This window comes from Mastigoproctus giganteus, chromosome 11 (genome assembly GCF_048544385.1).
Source record: "Mastigoproctus giganteus isolate SK-2022 chromosome 11, ASM4854438v1, whole genome shotgun sequence".
Lineage (NCBI taxonomy): Eukaryota > Metazoa > Arthropoda > Arachnida > Uropygi > Thelyphonidae > Mastigoproctus > Mastigoproctus giganteus.
The window spans coordinates 99,955,080-99,973,757 of NC_143585.1; the positions used below are offsets into that span (position 1 = coordinate 99,955,080).

Here is an 18,678-nt window from a genome sequence, read left to right on the forward strand (position 1 = left end):
GGGCCTGCCGTCTGCATCCAGCAAGAAAACACTTATCAAGACAAAAGGATTAACGCAGCCAGAAACCTCTGCTCCCCCCCAAGCAGAGGGAGGTAATGATGGAGATGATCTGCCTAGCTTATTAAACAAGGAAATTCCAAACCTCAGAATTATCCAGATTCTATGGCATAGAATGGAGATCTGTCTTTACAGTGATGATAGTGGAGTTACCAGTGCTACATATTTGTATGTTGCATGGCACTGGGGCTCATTGGAACAGATGCTGTATGAAATCATAATTGAGAACGAGCAGCTGAAACCAATGAAAGAGCAATTGCTACAAGCGAATATGACATTCACGATGACAATGACCAACCCGGCTTTTGAGGCCTTGAACACCATTGCCTCTACCACTCATGCCTAGGCACCTATTGATAGGACTCCTCAGACTTTGTCATATGCTGCTGCCATCAGGATGCTGAAAATTCCTGCTCCAGAATATAAGCATATGCTATTATCAAGGCAGCAGAGGGTTGTCATATATCGTGAATAGTGATGGTGTAAAAGACAGTCTTAAAAACCTTAAAACCGAAGTGGACAACATTTAAAAAGCAAAAGTGTCCGAAAAATCCGTGACAGGGATATAATCATGGAAGCAGCTTTTAAATCAGATCTGGAGCAATTACCAACACAAGGAAAAGATAAACTTGGGCCTCATCTTTGAGATCCTGAAACTTACAGGGCCAAATATCATCATCTTTGATGTTGACATCTCACTCCAGAAGGAAGACTCCTGGAAGAGGTTTTCAATAGAATTCTATTTAGACACATAGACAGGGAGAAGGCAGCTAATGAAATGAAGATTCAGTACTCAATAACTACCAGGTCACGGGACAAGCTTAACTGGATTTTCCAGGTATCTCCCAGGATTAGAAAACTTCTGCATAATCAAGAGAGGATCTTCTTGGGCTGGTCATCACACCGTTTCTGGGACTTTATACCAGTTCTGAAATGTTACAATTGCCTGGGATACAGTCATACCTCCATGAAATGTCTCAAAAAGCAATCAATCTGCACCAACTGCAAGGCTATTAATAAATCCAGCAATCACTCCATTTGGGACGGAGCATGCCTTGTAAATAAAAGAGCAGCTGAAACAATCTGTAACGATACAAATTATGGATAATAGGCCATCTAACCTGACAACATTCAGACTGACTTTGCATTGCCGAAATAAATGAACAAAAATCAATCTCTGTGGCTTCTCAGCTCCATCCGATCATGGAAGAACTCTACCTCCTTCTGCAGGAACCCTGCTACGTTTTCGGTAGAGTCTCTGGATATTCACTTACCAGAAGATACAGACAACAAACCAGCTGTGCCTTGTAGCCATCATAATCTGCAACCCAGACCTGATCGTGACCAGACTTGATTCCTTTTGCAATTGTGATCTCCAATCAGATGCTAGAGGTGAATTCACCTCTAGCTTCAGTGGTGGCATTCGTCACATTGTACTTTCAGTTTGGCACTGACATCCATCTGGATATTGCCACCCTGGAAAGGGGTCTTGACCTGCTTGAAGATTCACATGTTATCATCACAGCTGACTCCATTGCACACTCTACTAGTTGGTACAATGCCACCACTGAAGCTAGAGGTGAATTCACCTCTAGCATCTGATTGGAGATCACAATTGTCTCCAACAATGGCAAGTGCACGACTCTGCAACCACCAGTGATCACTACCTTATCACCTACATTACTGATCAAGTTATCCCTTGCCAAATCTACATGAATGATGCTTCCAGGTTCTCTAAGATCAGTTAAATGGGACATTTTTGATGAGGTCATCTGGAAAGCCACCTGCAGCCCCCCTCTGCCCTCAATAAGTATCACTTCATGAACAGTACCTAGAAAACAGATTTTGTTCAATCATTGCTCTGAAAGCCTCATAAGTATCAATGAAGGAACTTTCTAAAAGTCCAAGGTCCATCCTCTGGTGGTTGCAGGATCTTACTAACATATGGAATGATCTCAAGCACTCATGTCGAGTATACCAACGTAAATGCAGGATTGAGCCTCCTCCATTGCTGAGCAGTACAAAGAGATTCAGAGCCCTTTGCAGAGAATATTGCAATAGGATTTACCATGCCAAGCAAACTCGTGGCACACACTGATAGAGATAGCAGGAAAGAGGAACCCTTGGGGCTTGGTTTAAACTTGTTGGGAACAATTCCATCCGCAATAATGGCTCTCCTGGGATAACAAATTGGCTGGACACAGTGAACAAAATTCTGGATGATTTTATTTACCAAGATGATGCTGCCTTAAACACAGACTTCCATAATCAGGTCACTACCAACAATCAAAACTTCCAACTACTGAAGATCCTTTTACTGAAGAAGAAATGGCCATGGCCATCAGCAAGATCAAGGATGGCAAGGCTCCTGTTCTGGACCTTATCGAGGGGGGGGGGTCTGTCAAACATCTTTTGACTGTTGCTCCTGCTATTCTCACTCAGCTTTTCAAACAGCTGTCTGAAAGATGGTGCATTTCCATCACACTGGAAGCTTGCAAACCTAAGACTTCTACCAAAAGATCCCACTGGCAGGACATCAGCCTATTGTCCTATAGCACTTTTACCAATACCAGGTAAAGTGTTCGAGAGACTCCTGCTATTTTGCCTCCAACCTGCATATGAAGCTAAAGGTCTTACAGGCCGGATTTTTCCACAATTGATGCTCTGACCATGATTCTGAAACTTCCAAGAGATTCCTGGACCACCTTTGTCTTAGCAATTTTTATAGATTTTAAGAGCCTTTGACACCATTTGGATGCCGGCCATCCAACAGGGGATCAGGTCCACTAACTGCTCCCAGAATTTGTTCAACTACCTCAAGAACTACTTCTCTAACCAATCTCACTATTAAAATGAAGTTCTATTCCATCACCCGGCAACTTATGAGGGGGCTATCCCTATGACTCCGTCCTTGGTCCAGCAGTGTGGAATACAATCCAGGATGACTGACTCCTGAGGATCTATCCCAACGTCACACAAACTTCTTATGCTGATGGCCTTGTCTTCATCGTTGAATAACCTACGAGAGCTACAATAGAAACTAGGGTCAGTGCAGTACCGACTGCCTTATCTGAGTGGGCTGAGCACAACAAACTTTGTCTCTACTGAAAAGAGCAAAACCTTTCTACTGAAAGGGAAGTTGTATACAAGAATACCTCCCATCATCCATTATAAAGGGCAATCACTTAAACCAATGCTCTATCAAATATCTGGGTATTACACTGGATGACCAAGGAATGTTCTTCCCCACCTGTGTTCCATCAAAGATAAAATTAAAGCCTATATTACCATGCTGGCACACTTCACCTGCAAAGACTGGGGCCTCAAAGGTACAAAGGCCGGGTTTTACATCTTCTTTATGCCACAGTATTTATTCCTATTTTCACATATGGCACCATGGTGTGGTATAATAGGATGACAATAGTAAGAATACAATGTCTGATCCTTCAGGTCCAACAGCTTATGATGCTGCAAATGACTCATGCATGTCAGACCACTTCAACCGCTGCACTACAAGTTCTTACTGGATGCCTACCTCTAGATCTCCATGTCATATACTTTTGCCTCTCTCTCTCTCATGCAATCAGGAAGAATAAAGAGGTTGCAATAACCACCATTAAAACACATACCGACACTAACATCAAACACAAGATGGCTCCGTGAGTGGACTGAACTTATTTCCCTATGGCACACATGATGGAATAGCTCATCAACAGGTAAAATTACTAAACTCTTCATTCTGGATGTTGCCTTCCTGAACAAACAATGTTCCAACTGGTTCTGTCCTAATGTCAGTACATCCTTCCTTTTGACTGGACATGGATCATTTAAAAGAAGTCTTCTTGACTTTGATGTGGGTGACAAACCTTTCTGCATCTGTGGAGAACCAGAGGACTAGAACCACATGATGAACTCCTGTCTGATCTACCTTGACCTCTACAACCAATTTCTTCTGGCCCTCAGTGCACCAACAATCCATCCAGAGGCGAAGGTATTGGAATCGAAAGAAGCCTTCAAAGCTTCTCGACCTAAGTGAACTCTTTATATATATTAAACATCTAGGAATAATAAATACACTCTGATATATCCATCCTAAATCATTAAAATGAACATAATGACACTGACAGACACATATTGGCCACAGTTGCCCTTATGTCATGAAACTTTCATACCAACAACAACAACCTGACCATGCAATAGCAAAATGGTGCAAATCAAGGGATGACTGTACTTATATTTTAAATAACAAATTAGTGATATATTGATTGCCCAAATGAATTTTTTAATTTTTATTTTGGATCTTATAGCAGTATAAAAATTACAAGAATCTTCTATGGGTGGAACAGCCTGACTCTGTTCTTCAATCCATGATTAAACCCCACTATACTCTCTTCTCTGACAGTATACTGGATTTGTCATTTTTTTTCAGAAGGTTTGAGTTCTAGTTCCTTCAGAGGCCTGGGAATTTCTTAAATGTCTCTTTGGTCATGACTATAGTTTGATCTCTGGCAGAAGGAGTAGGTTTTGTTCCATAGGTGGTTTTTCTGCTTGCTCAACATATAAATCAGCTCATGACCATACCATATATACACAGTGTGTGATAAAGATCATATATAATACCATATGAACTCTTATACAATGACCAAAGTATTCAGTCTGCCAAGGAACTCTCATTCCTTGGCACACTGAATACTTTGTCTGCCTATCCTCATCTTAATTATATAATATAGCAACAGAATTTTACAAGAAAATCATATTTTAAAGCAAATTATGCCGAAAAATAATTTAATGCATTTAAACTCTTGTATATTTAATCTTTCATGTATTTTTTACTCATGTGTTTATGTATGATATTAACTTCTTAAATACTGTTTTGTTCTTAGGATAAAGATCAAAATTTTGACTGGTGGTCAAAATATTACGCTTCTATTGGTGATTACAAAAAGGCAGGACGTTATCTTCTTGAAGGATATGATACGCTGCAGGTAAAATACCTATATTTCAAACTGGACATATAAATACAGAACTTTGTACATTTAATTTATAATGTATTATTAATATATATATTTTTAACTACACTAAGCTTAAGACTCCCCCCCCCCCCCCCGACACACACAACTCAGTGTGTGATTCATTTGGCTTGGCAACTGTACGTCTGTAAATGCTCATATACAATATCAGCCTGTGAAATCTTACCCAAAAATAATGATATGAAAAAAAAAGAAAAAAAAAGACTGCTCTAAAATGTGGGTAGCTGAGTTGGATTCCCTCCCCCTCCACAATCATTTTTGCTAAAGTTTGATTCCTGATCTGAGATTTAAATACCGTAAAATTCCACTACAATGAGGTTCACGGGAAACATGAATCATTTCGTTGTGCCAAAATAAAATTACTTTCTAATGAATATTGCTCATTAATTTTGTTCAAATAAGTTCTGCTACACTTTTTAACAATGGCAGAAACAGTAATTTTTGCCTAAAATTTTCCTTAATCAACTTGAAAATAAATAAGTGAATGAAATGACAAAAAAGTGTTTGTTAAGAGATTATTATTTTTTTATTTAGTATTGATAAAATGATGCATGACAATAGGCTTATACAATTTCAGCCAAAAAAATAATTCAAATCATTTTTCTCATCTGTTTTACTTCCACAAACACTAAATGTAAATTTATTCATCAGTTACAATCTTTCTGAAAGCTAATTTCCATACATCTGTTTTGCACATTCTCTGAACATCTCGTTCAAAAATACAAGAATGTTAAAGCTTTATCATGGTAAGCTTCTTGCAAATATGCATCTCTATGGCATTTGAAGGATCAGTTTTAAACAAAATTCAAACAACAGTTTTAAACTGTAAAAGTCTGTAGAAATTGAGTCTGCTACATATACCTTAAATATATTACTTGATATAGCTATGGATTTAAAAAAATCAGTGCTTTAACTTTTGGAATAACTTTTACCTTAAAGATGAAGAGTACTATGTTCTGAGTTGTGTTCTAGAAATGATTTGTTTGCATTGGATTCTCAAAATTTTGGCATCAGTTCAAAATCATTTGATGCAGGCTTTTAAATTTTCAAGTTTTGAGGCAGATTCAAGAATTTTGTGGTGGGATGAGATTGGGTCCATCACTTTAAATGAAAAGACCACTAAGCAATGGAAGCATCCTTCATTTCCCAGAGAAGCTCCAGTCTGTCCTTTCAGTAAGTAAGATGATGCAGTCAATCATCTAGGGGGTTTCTAAAGGCTTGCTGTTAGTTGTTGTTTATTTAGAAAAGGGCCACATATCATCATTATAAGCACTGTTCTTCTTCACGTTATGCAAGTTGCATGACATAAAGACTATCAACTTCTACAACAACAGATGGAAATTTGTTTCAGCAATCAACCTCTTCTGGCTAAAGGCAAATTTCTGCACATCTATGCTGCAACTGTCTTTTCTCAATTTGAATTTATACCCCTTCAAGTGCATAATCTGAGCAAGAGGAAGAATCCCATCAGCATGAGCTTGCTCAAATCATTCAAAGCCTCAAACACTTCAATTAGATCATTTCACAGGGTGCCTAGTATCCAGATGCAGCAATTTGCAGAACTTAAGCCTTTTTTGGTAAGAAAGGCTTAAGTTCAGCTCTACATCCTTCCTAAAATAATGCTTCCAGACCTGTATGCAGTATTCAAGTTGTGGCCTGAGCAGTGCCTTATACAAAGGGATAATCACCTCCTTATCCCTGCTAGCAACATTCCTATATATCATTGACAAGACCCCATGATCTGCTCTGGCAACCTGTCTGCACTGCTCTGGAAACTTTCTATCTCACGGAACAATTACCCTACGGTCTCTTTCATTGTGAACTACTCTGAGTGTAATACTGCACAGTTGGTATGTTACTCTGGGGTTACTGCTACCCATATGCAGTACTCTGCATTTGTCAATGTTAAACTTCAGTTGCCACCTCTCAGCCCATCTGCCCAACTTTTCTAAATCCTGTTGCAGCTGCATACCATTGTTACTGACATTAACAACCCTGCCAATCTTTGTATTATCTGCAAACTTGGGCATTAAGCCTGTTATACTTTCATCACTATCATTGATAAATATAGAAAACAGTTGTCCCAACACCAAACCTGGGGGACTCCACTAATAACATTAGTCCACAACAAGCAGTGTCCATTGATTACCACTCTGTCTTCTCCCACTGAACCATCCTTTTATCCATAGTACTAACTTTCCCTTAATGCCATACTGCCTTAATTTGTCCAGCAGCCTTCTATGTGCAACCGTATAAAAAGCTTTCCTGAAATCCAAGTATATGATGCCAAATTTATTTTTTATATCCAGTTCCTTTGCGACCACATTGTAGTATCCAATCAGATAGGTCAGACAAGACTTCCCCTTAACAAACACATGCCGTGTCTGAACTATAACTGCAGTCTTGTCTAGATGATCCTCAATGCTTCTTTAACCAGTAACTCCATTATTTTCCCTGGAACAGAAGTTAAACAAACAGGTCTGTAATTACTCGTGCCACCCTTTGATCCCACTTTGCGAATTGAGGATATATTTACACTTCTCCAGGCAATGGGGACCTCCTCTGAATTCAGGGATGCTCTCATAATTATGGCTAAGGGTTTGCTTACCTCCTTTGCTGCCACCCTTAATATAAACTTCTATCCACCACAGAAAGGCATCTGGGGTGAATAAATCCCATCCACCCCAGATGCCTTTCTTATGTTTAACTTCAATTTCTCCTCCACTTTCCTCTCAGTTAAAGTCATTTAGCTCCCTGTTACAGTTTAATTAAACTTCTGGCCTCCACTAATCTACAGAATTCCTCAATAGTATAGTATATAATATCAGTTAATCAGTAAAATTTATTAATCTTCTTGAATTTTATTGTCAATTAGAGCTGTTGGAATGAGTACAGAGAAGGGCAACAAGATTAGTGAATGGAACAAAGGGTTGCTCTTACGAAGAAAGGCTTAAGTTTTGCAAATTACAGTGTCTGGAGACTAGGCACCTGCGAGGTGATCTGATTGAGGTGTTAAAGACTTGAATGGTTTGAGCATGCTCAGTGCGGATGGGATTCTTCCTCTTGCTCAGAATAATCGACTGAGAGTGCATAAATTCAAATTGAGGAAAGACGGTTGTAGGATAGATGTGCGGAAGTTTGCCTTTAGCCAGCAGGTGGTTGATTGCTGGAACAAACTTCCATCTGTCATTGTAGAAGTTGATAGCTTAAATAAATTCAAGGCAGAACTTGACAAACATTTGGAGCGAGTGGATGGGTGAAATAAGGGGTTTTTTTTTTTTTGGCTGATGCTATATAAGCTTGCTTTCTTGCATCATGCTAATGCTAATAAAATTGTACTTTTTAACTAAATACATATAACGACTTAGATTTTACAAACGTAACATAATTAATTAATACATAACTGATACGGAAGTTATATAAAGAAACTCGAAGATAATACTTGATACTGAAGAAATATTTATACATATAGAGTGTTGCAACTGCGTTGGGATACAAGTTTAGGGTTATAATTTTTGTACTGAAATTGAATCGAAATCATGACACAGACCAGAGCAGCAAACAAAAGGCTCAAGCTAAATGGAGTGCTGTGGATCAGGGGAGAACTGAGAGGGACAGTTGCCCTCTGAATCACAGCCTTTTAAAATGCACTGCTTGCTTGATGTTTGTGGAGCAATCAGGTACAGGACATGATATTGCCAAGGGTGATGTCTTTATGTGTGCACGATGTAAGGAGTGTGAGGAAATAAGGTGACAACTCAACATTGTTATGGGCCTATATGAGAGCTTGAAGGACAGGGTGGATGCCCTCGAAGGATCTAAATTGAGAGGGCCCATCAAGCTCTCAGCTGCCCACATCAATGCTAGAGTTTGCACTTGATCATCATGCAACACAGTGGCAACCCCCAAGGTAGAATGCGCTGGTCCCATAGGAACTGGTAGTTGTTCGTGACTCTATTGTCAGGGAAATGGGAAACATGCTATGTAAAAAGGATTGGTGGAACAGGATCAGAGTATCTCTACCAGGAGCAAAGGTTGATGACATTCTAGAGTGTATATCATCTTTTAAGGGCACAAAAGGTGATATTGTTATACACGTTGGCACTACACTAATGATATTAAGAGTAGGAGACCAGCAGAATTGCTTAACAAGTACAGGTCACTTTTGAAAAAAAGCCTTGAATTAGGGTTGAATTTGAAAGTGTCTGCAATTCTGCCCAGACACAATAGGAGGGAGTATATGATGAGAGCCTTGTTGATCAATTCGGCCCTGGAAAGATTGTGCAAAGCTCAAGGGGGAGAATTTTTTTCAGGCTGGTCTGTACTTGTGCACAGGAGAGGTTGCTTCTACAGGGATGGGGATACACTTAAATAGAAAATGTGCAAGAATATTTGCTGATGCTATTGAGGCAGTGTTAAGTGGGTCAGAAAACTGCTAGCTTGGGGGATACAAGGACTAATAGATTAACAGTAGCCACTGGCAGAGGTGAAAGTGATTCTTGCACTGCCTCTATTGGAATGAGCAGCAGCCTTGAAAACAAGATGCAGGGTATTTCAGAGATGGCTGGGAGTCATTGCGGTACAAGTAAACACATGGGTTGTGTTAGGGTAGCTAAGAATAGGATAGGAACAGATGCATGTACACCAATGCTAGGAGTTTGGTAAATAAATTTGATGAATTTGAGGTATTGCTCAAAACATCAAAGGCAGATATTGGCATATCAGAGACGTGGTGTCACACAGATATAAGGAATGCAGAACTGGAATTTGGGGACTACAATGTGTATAGGAAGGGAGGAGGGGTTATGCTATTAGTTAAGAAATACAAAGTGCAAGGAAGTGAAGCCAGTCGACATCACTGGACAGTGCAGTGTCGAGTCAGTTTGGTGTGACATAAGTATTGGGATTTTAAAATTGAGAGTAGCAGTGAGTTATAGGCCTAATGACTCTGATGAGTATAATAGGAAACTGTACAGAGAAATAGTGGGCCAGGAAATCAGTCTTATAATGGGGGATTTGTGGGTTGGTCACTCACACACTAGCAAGGCTTTTGTAGATTTATTGGATGATTGTTTTCTGCATCAGCATGTTCGGGAGGCAACTAGAGGGAGTAATACTCTTGATCTGATTATCAGTAGTTATTCTTCATGCATTAAGAATCTGCAGATAAAGGAACCACTAGTTGGCAGTGATCACAGTGTGCTGAAGTGGGATTTACTCAAAGATGTAACAATCATTAGGGGTAAAGGGAAGGGTTTTTGCTTTCGTAAAGGCGACTGTGGTGGACTGAGACAGTATTTAAATTCTATACGGTGGAACCAACTGATGATGTTACCTACAGCAAATTCAAAATGGGAAGCAGTCAAAGAATTTATCTTGGAAGCTACTAGGCTTTACATACCAACTAAGAAATATTGTTCAAGGTTTAGGCCTAAATGGATGTCAGATGAACTAAGGAGACATATGGCAGAGAAGCAAAATGCATAGGATACATATAAATTAATGGATGACATGGAAGCCTATGATATATATATATATTTATATAAGCTACTCTGTAACCAAGTCACAAAGGAGATTATGCAAGCAAAGGCAGATTATGAGAAATCCTTGGCAAAGGTTGCAAAGAAAAACAGAAAGGAGTTCTTTACCTATGTAAACTCTAGAAGGAAAGGGATGAATCAGATTGGTCCACTGGATATTGATGATTCAACTGTTGATGATCCTGCTCAGGTGGCTAACAAACTAAATTAGCATTTTGCATCTACATTCACCCATGAGGAGGTATTCAGGGAGGAGACTGCCAGAGGTGAGTTAAACTCTGGCAGTGAACTAGATGAGTTTTTAATAACTGAGAGGAAAGTGGAGGAGAAATTGTCAAGGATAAACAAAAAAGGCACCGGGATTGGATGGGATCTATCTAGTTATATTAAAGAAAGGAGGCAGCAAAAGAAGTAAGCAAATGCTTAGCCATAATTATTATTAACTATATGGTGCAAGAAAGCTTGAGGCTTATGCTGCAACAGCCTAAAAAAAAAAAAAAAAAAAAAAAAAAAAAAAAAAAAAAATTCCCTAGTTGGAGAGAGAGAGAGAGAGAGAGAGAGAGAGAGAGAGAGAAGGGAATCATCAAAAAAGAGAAGAATGATGATACCAGCTGAGGACCCTGGGTGTGCCAACCCGTGCTCACCAGATGTGAGCCCTGGGGTTTATGAGAACCTCTTTGGACTAAGGGGAGGTACCCATGGACTGGAGATGTGCAAATGTGACCCCAATTCACAAAGGAGGATCAAAGGGCAACACGAGAAATTATAGACCTGTTAATTTAACTTCTGTTCGAGGAAAATTAATGGAGGCACTAGTTAAAGAAGCACTGCAGGATCATCTAGACAAGACTTCAGTTATAGCTCGGACACAGAATGGTTTTGTTAAGGGAAAGTCTTTCCTGACCAATTTGATTGGATACTATGATGTGGTCGCAAAGGAACCAGATGCAGGGAATAACTTTGATATTATATATTTGGATCTTAGAAAGGCTTTTGATACTCTTGCACATGGAAGACTGCTGAACGAATTGGAGCAGTGTGGCTTTGGAGGCAAATTGCTGCTATGGCTAAAGGGATGGTTGAGTGGGAGAAGACAGAGAGTGTGGTAATCAATGGACACTGCTCATTGTGGACTAATGTTATTGGTGGAGTCCCTCAGGGTTCAGTGTTGGGTCTATTGTTGTTTTCTGTATTGTTAAATGATATTGATGATGGTGTATAAAGCTTAATGTCCAAGTTTTCAGATTATACAAAAGTTGGCAAGGACACTAATGACAGTACGCTGCTGCAAGAGGATCTAGAAAAGTTGAGCAGACGGGCTGAGAAGAGGCAAATGAAGTTCATTGACAAATGTAAAGTACTACACATGGGAAGCAGCAACCCCAGAGTGACATATCAACTCTGTAGTACCACAGAATTGACGTATCGACTCTGTGGTGCTACACTGACAGTGGTAGAGAACGGAAAGGACCTGGGGCTAATTGTGCAGGCAGATATGAAGTTTTCTGAGCAGTGCAGGTCTGCAAGAGTAGCTCAGTGTCTTGTCAATGATATACAGGAATGTTTCTGGCAGGGATAAGGAGGTGATTATCCCCTTGTATAAGGCAATGGTCACGCCACACCTTGAGTACTGTATACAGGTTTGGAGGCCTCAGTTTAAGAAAGTTGTAGAGCTGTTGGAACGAGTATAGAGAAGGGCAACAAAATTAGTGAACGGAACAAAGGGCTGCTCTTAGGAAGGAAGGCTTAAATTTTGTAAATAACAGTGTCTGGAGACTAGGCACCTACAAGGTGATCTGATTGAGGTGTATAAAGCCTTGAATGATTTGAGCATGCTCAGTGCTGATGGGATTCTTCCTCTTGCTCAGAATAATCACCTGAGAGGGCATAAATTCAAATTGAGGAAAGACAGATGTAGGATAGATGTGTGGACGTTTGCCTTTAGCCAGTGGGTAGTTGGTTCATGGAACAGACTTCCATCCTTTTGTGGAAGTTGATAGCCTAAATAAATTTAAGGCTGAGCTGGACAGGTATTTGGAATGAATGGAGGGGTGAAATGGGAGCTGTTTTTTTTTTTTTTTTTTTTTTTTTTTGTCTGATGCTGCATAAGCTTACTTTCTTGCATCATATTCCTATGCTAATGTGTGAATGTAGATGCAAATACCTGAGCAGGGTCATCAATAGTCGAACCATCGATATGAAGTGGATCAATCTGATTCAGCTCCTTTTAGAGTTTACATAAGTAAAGAAGCCTTTGCTGCTTTTCTTTGTATCCTTTGCCAAAGATTTCTAGTAATTTACCTTCACCTCCCCAACTTTTGTAACTTGATTACAGACTAGTTTATATCTACTGTAGGCATCTGTCACCTGATAATTTATATGCATCCCATTCATTTTTATTCCCTGCCACAAGTCTCATTAGTTCGTCTGACATCCATTTAAGCCTAAACCTCAAACAGTATTTCTGAATTGGTATGAAAAGCCTAGTAGCTTCCAATATTTATTCCTTGAATGTTTTCCATTTAGAATTTGCTGTTGGTAACATCATCATTTGGTCCCGCTGTATAGAATTTAAACTTTCTGAAATTTTATCTGCTGTATAGAATTTAAAAAGTGAGGTAAAAGCCCTTCCCTTTACTCCTGATGGTAGTTACATCTTTAAGTAAAGCCCACATCAATATGCTGTGATCAATTATGCTACAAAGCAACAACTTGCTAGGAGATACCTTAAGCTCGATAATGAAATATATATAATCGATAATTAATATAAAAAAATAAAATTAATACATACACCAATAGCATAGCAAAACTGTACATTGAAAAATTAACATAAAAATTAAATCAACAGGGAGGGGAAAAGTAAACGTAACAAGACTGAATCTGTAGCCGAAAGTTTGCTGCCTTAATGATTGTTTTATATTTATTTATATTCTTTTTTCATTTCATTCTGACTTTTAAAGTCATTATTCATATATATACAGGCATACCTCGAATAACGAATAGGATGCGTTCCACGAAATTACTTCGTTAAGCGAAACTTCGTTTTCAGAGGTAAAAATACTATGGCCAGAATAGGGATACGTTCCTACGTAAAGAAAATGAAAAGCTTTTTTTTTCGAACAAAGAAAAGTTTTATTATATAAACAGTCAACTTACATACAAAGTGAAATCATATTTTAAAATATGAGTCTAAAGTTAATTGCTTATGCTCTTTTTCTCTTTCATTTAACAATTGCCTATAAGGAGTTATTGCCTTTAACACTGATCGCTTAACAATAACACTTCTTCCTAAATCAGGATCATTTTCACTAAAAAAATTTAAAACGTTTTCAATGTCATTTAAGCATCTTTTTAAATCTTTGGTTGTTAACACTTTTTCGGCAGGAACTTCTTTAACCTCGTCTTCATTATCTTTGTCTTCGTTGCTAACAAGGTTTTCTAAATCTTCCATTGAAAAACCACCATCTTCTGCATTCAATAAATTTCTAACATCCTCTTCATCTACATTTTCGAAACCTATTGATTGAGCCATCTGGATAACTTCATTTCTAATTTCTTGGATGTTATTTTCTTCTTCTAGTACAACTTCTGGCCATATTTTGCGCCAAACTCCATTTAAGCATTTCTTAGTGACTTCTTTCCAAGAACTATCAATGTTTTCAATGGTGTAGTTTTTCCAAAAAGTTTTAACTGTCATTTCCTCTTTATTCTCTAGTTCAGTTAAACTGCTTAATGTTCGACGCAGATAATAAGCTTTAAATGATGCTATTACTCACTGATCCAATGGTTGAATCAGGGAAGTTGTGTTTGCTGGAAGAAACACAACTTTGACAGGAATGCATGTGTCCAACGTGTTAAGATCAGTAGGATGTCCTGGAGCATTGTCTAACAACAAAAGAGCTTTTTCTTCAAAGTTGTTTTTTTTTTTGACAATACCGTTTTACTTCAGGACAAAAGTGGTTAACAAACCAATCAGTAAATAACTCATTGGTAACCCACGCTTTTCTATTTGCTTTCCATATTACAGGTAAATTCATTTTTATGCTACCTTTTAACGCCCTCGGATTTTCTGAATGGTAAACTAATAACAATTTTAATTTATAATCGCCAGAGGCATTTGATCCAACGAGTAACGTTAAATGGTCTTTGGCTGCTTTGAACCCAGCAGCTGATTTTTCTTCAATAGAAATGAAGCTTTTTGTTGGTAGCCGTTTCCAGAACAAACCGCTTTCGTCAACATTGAACACCAAATTTGGAAAATTTTCACGTTCAGTTATTTCCTTTAGTTTTACTGGGAACTTGTTTGCAGCTTCTCCTGTTAATTTTACACTATGAATCCTGGCCCGTTTTTTAAATTTCTCGAACCAACCACGAGAAGCCCCAAAGGTTTCCGTAATTTCTTTAGTTTGTTTAGATTTCAGGTGATTAAACTGGAATATTTTTTTTATGTTAAATGGGGCTTGAAATTGCCGACTTCGTTATATCGAAGCTTCGTTATCAGAGGTAACGTTAATCGAGGTATGCCTGTATAGTGTTATTACTGCATTGGGATATAAGTTTAGTATTTTTAATTGTATTGAAATTGAATCAAAATCATGCCTTAGACCAGGGCAGCAAAGAAAAAGGCTCAAGGTAGTGGGAGTGCTGTGACTTGGGGGGAAAACTGCAATGGGGGGGGGTTGTTCTCTGAATCACAGCCTTTTGAAATGTAATGCTTGTTTGATGTTTTTGGAACTATCAGGAATGCGACATGATATTGCCAAAGATGGTGGCTTTGTGTGTGTGCTTGATGTAAGGAGTGTGAGGATGTTATGGACCAACTCAGCATCGTTATGAGCCTTTATGAGAGCTTGAAGAACAGGTTGGATGCTCTCAAAGGATTTAAATTGGGTGCTCATCAAGCTCTTAGCTGCCCACATTAATGCCAGAGTTTGTGCTTGATCATCAGGTAACATAGCAGCAATCCTCAAGGCAGAATGCACTGGTCTCATAGGAACTAATTGTTGTTGGTGACTCTATTATCTGGGAAATGCATTGTACAAAAAGGTTAGGGGGTGAATAGGACCAGGGTATGTCTGCTAGGGGCAAAAGTTGATATCTGCTATACATTGTATAGCAGATATCAGTTTGACTGAATTTGAATGTCTTAAAGCATTTCCTTGCCTTATTCACCTAATGCATCACTAGTAGCACTACCATTTTTACAGTTTAAAAGTCCTCTGTGATAATGTAGTGGTTTTGTCACTAGTTGGGGAGGTCAGAGTCAAATTCTGTTGCAACTGGAAGAATTCTTAATAGCTTTTTCAGTTAGGACTATGGTTAGCTGATATCAGATGAAAGGGGATAGCCCTCCCCTCTGAATTATTCAGTATTAACAGCATGTGCAACATGCAAATTGGCCTATGAACACATTTGTATAGACACCATACTCTGGTGAAATATGGTGTAAGATGCTGATATACTGTGAATCAAACAGGCAACTTAAAAACATTTAATTGGCACTTGATGTTGAATATATTCAAGTATTATGGCTGCCATCGATTACTTTTTTTTTTTTTTTTCTAGGATGACTTGGACAAAACCATCCTTGAGGATACGATTAAAGTTTCAATGAAATAGTAACAAAAATATATTGACATGGATGAAGATTATGTGGAAAAATAAAAGATATTTATCTTTCCTTCTTGCATTAGCATTAGTAGAGGCATTTGATGCAAGAAAGCAAGCTTATGCAGCATCAGCCAAAAAAAAAAAAAACAAACAACACTTCCACTTCACCCCTCCATTCGTTCGAAATACCTGTCCAGCTGAGCCTTAAACTTATTTTGGCTATCAACTTCCACGACAAGGGATGGAAGTCTGTTCCACCAACCACTCGCTGGCTAAAGGCAAATTTCCACACATCTATCCTACATCTGTCTTTCCTCAATTTGAATTTATGCCCTCTCAGGTGATTATTCTGAGCAAGAGGAAGAATCCCATCAGCATTGAGCATGCTCAAACCGTTCAAGGCTTTATACACCTCTATCAGATCACGTCACTGGTGCCTAGTCTCCAGACACTGCAATTTGCAGAACTTAAGCCTCTCATGGTAAGAGGATCCCTTCATTCCCATCACCAACCTTGTTTCCCTTCTCTGTACATTCTCAAGCAAATCTACATTTTTCCTAAAATGAGGCCTCCAGACCTGTACACAGTACTCTAGGTGTGGCCTGACCATTGCCTTATACAAGGGAATAATCACCTCCTTATCTCTGCTAGAAAAATTCCTATATATCATTGACATTACACCACGAGCTATTCTTGCTTTTAGCATCCTTGTTGATTGAAATGAAGCAAGCATTGAATAATTGATTGGTGTGAGAAACTTTATGGGAAGGGGATGATATATTTGATAAATGACTTACTCATATTGGATGTTCTTTATAACATGTACTGTAATAGGTCATGGATGGTCTGTCTGCTTCAGCTTTATGTGCTATACATCTCAATCAGACTTCACTCTTTTTTGATAGCCAGAAATCTTTTCAAATTTTAGCAGTCTTGAATGCTTCTGCCTGCATCATTTTCTGTCTTCACCTCTAATGTAAGACCTGGACTGTCATGCATAACTGTTAACATGTATCCATTACTGCAAATACAGAAACTGTATGCAGTGGAAATAAATTGTCAATAATTCTGGTATTATGCTGGAACTGCTATGTCACTAATGTAGCACCTGTCATGTCTGTTACTGATTATTTGTATTATAGTTCTGTCCATCACTACTCAGTCTGCTGCTTTGTTGGATGAACAAGGAATACATCAGGAGGGGAAATAGTCAACACCTTCATCACACATGAGACTAGTTAGCTAGTCTCAGGCATCCTGAAGGACCTAGTGAAAAGGCCTTTAAGAATAACCAAGGAGCACTGAAACAACTAATGTGATGAAGAACAATGGGAGGAACTGATTAATCTCTTCAAGTGAGGCAGAGTTTTTCCTGTCTCAAAGCTGTGTATATAAATCATTAAAAATGCTGATAAATTGTAATTTAATTAATATTTAATAAATTTGATAATTTGATGTGATTTAATATCATATAATAAATTTAAATATAATTTAATAAATTTGAACATTCAGGTAGTGTTTGTACACTCATTAATTCTGTTATTTTAATATGTACTAGTGATATTAATTTTAAAATTTCAGTTTTCCTAAAGATCTAAAAATCATTTTAATTTAGTTTAGTTTATTTTGCTTAGATGATATTAACTTGTAGTATTTCATAGATATTTCCAATGGAACTAGAGAAAGTGGAATCATATTGTGGGTTTACAGATTTTTTGGATAGTTTCCCAATAAAAAGGGGAAAGACTGCTGTTGTAGAAGAAACAGATGTTGTTGGAGAAGTCAAGGTATATGATTTGTTTTTTTCTGTTTATTCCATTTTTTTTTTCATGTTTAAGTTATTTTATTTGACAAGTATATATTTCACTGCCAATCCAGTTTGACTGAAACTGATGGAAAACTATAAAGAAATTTAAAAGATAAGAGGAATTTTGAGCATTTTCTTTTATAAAATAAGCACAGGTGCTTACTTTATAAAAGAAAATTCCCATCAGCGTAGTAATATGAATGTTTAATGGTTGTTTGCATACATCCCTAAAAATTGATATAAACAATAAACTAGGTTGCTCCAATGGAGAATGTTTAAGTATGGATAAATTAGAGAACAAACCCTTTTTCCATGGAACAACTGAACATGGAAAACAATGTACAAGAGTTTTTTTTTTTTTTTCATTTTCCGACCTGCAGCTCACTTGCTTGGGAGTCTGCATGACTGATCTGCAAGTCCAGGAAAATGAAAAACTCTTGTACACTTGTACACATTATATTTTGTGCCTGTTTAACTCATTTCTTAAGAATAAGCAGACAGGTCATCCACGATCCAATGTAGTACATGTTATAAAGAAAATGCAATACAAATAAGTCAGTTATCAAATATAATGTTTAGAATCAGAAGAATGTGCAAATATATTTTTTATTATTATTATTATTATTATTAATAT

At 38.0% G+C, this 18,678-nt stretch overlaps 1 protein-coding gene across 1 annotated transcript in view; it reads left to right on the top strand.

The window, feature by feature from the left end:
- The window catches only part of LOC150078290 (myoferlin-like), a 452,265-nt gene that overhangs the window by 283,456 nt on the left and 150,131 nt on the right, over nucleotides 1–18,678 (top strand). The window contains exons 39-40 of the mRNA XM_090384525.1: nucleotides 4,941–5,042; nucleotides 17,899–18,024. Coding sequence (XP_090240651.1) covers nucleotides 4,941–5,042; nucleotides 17,899–18,024 — 228 coding nt within the window. The remainder of the gene's footprint in view (nucleotides 1–4,940; nucleotides 5,043–17,898; nucleotides 18,025–18,678) is intronic.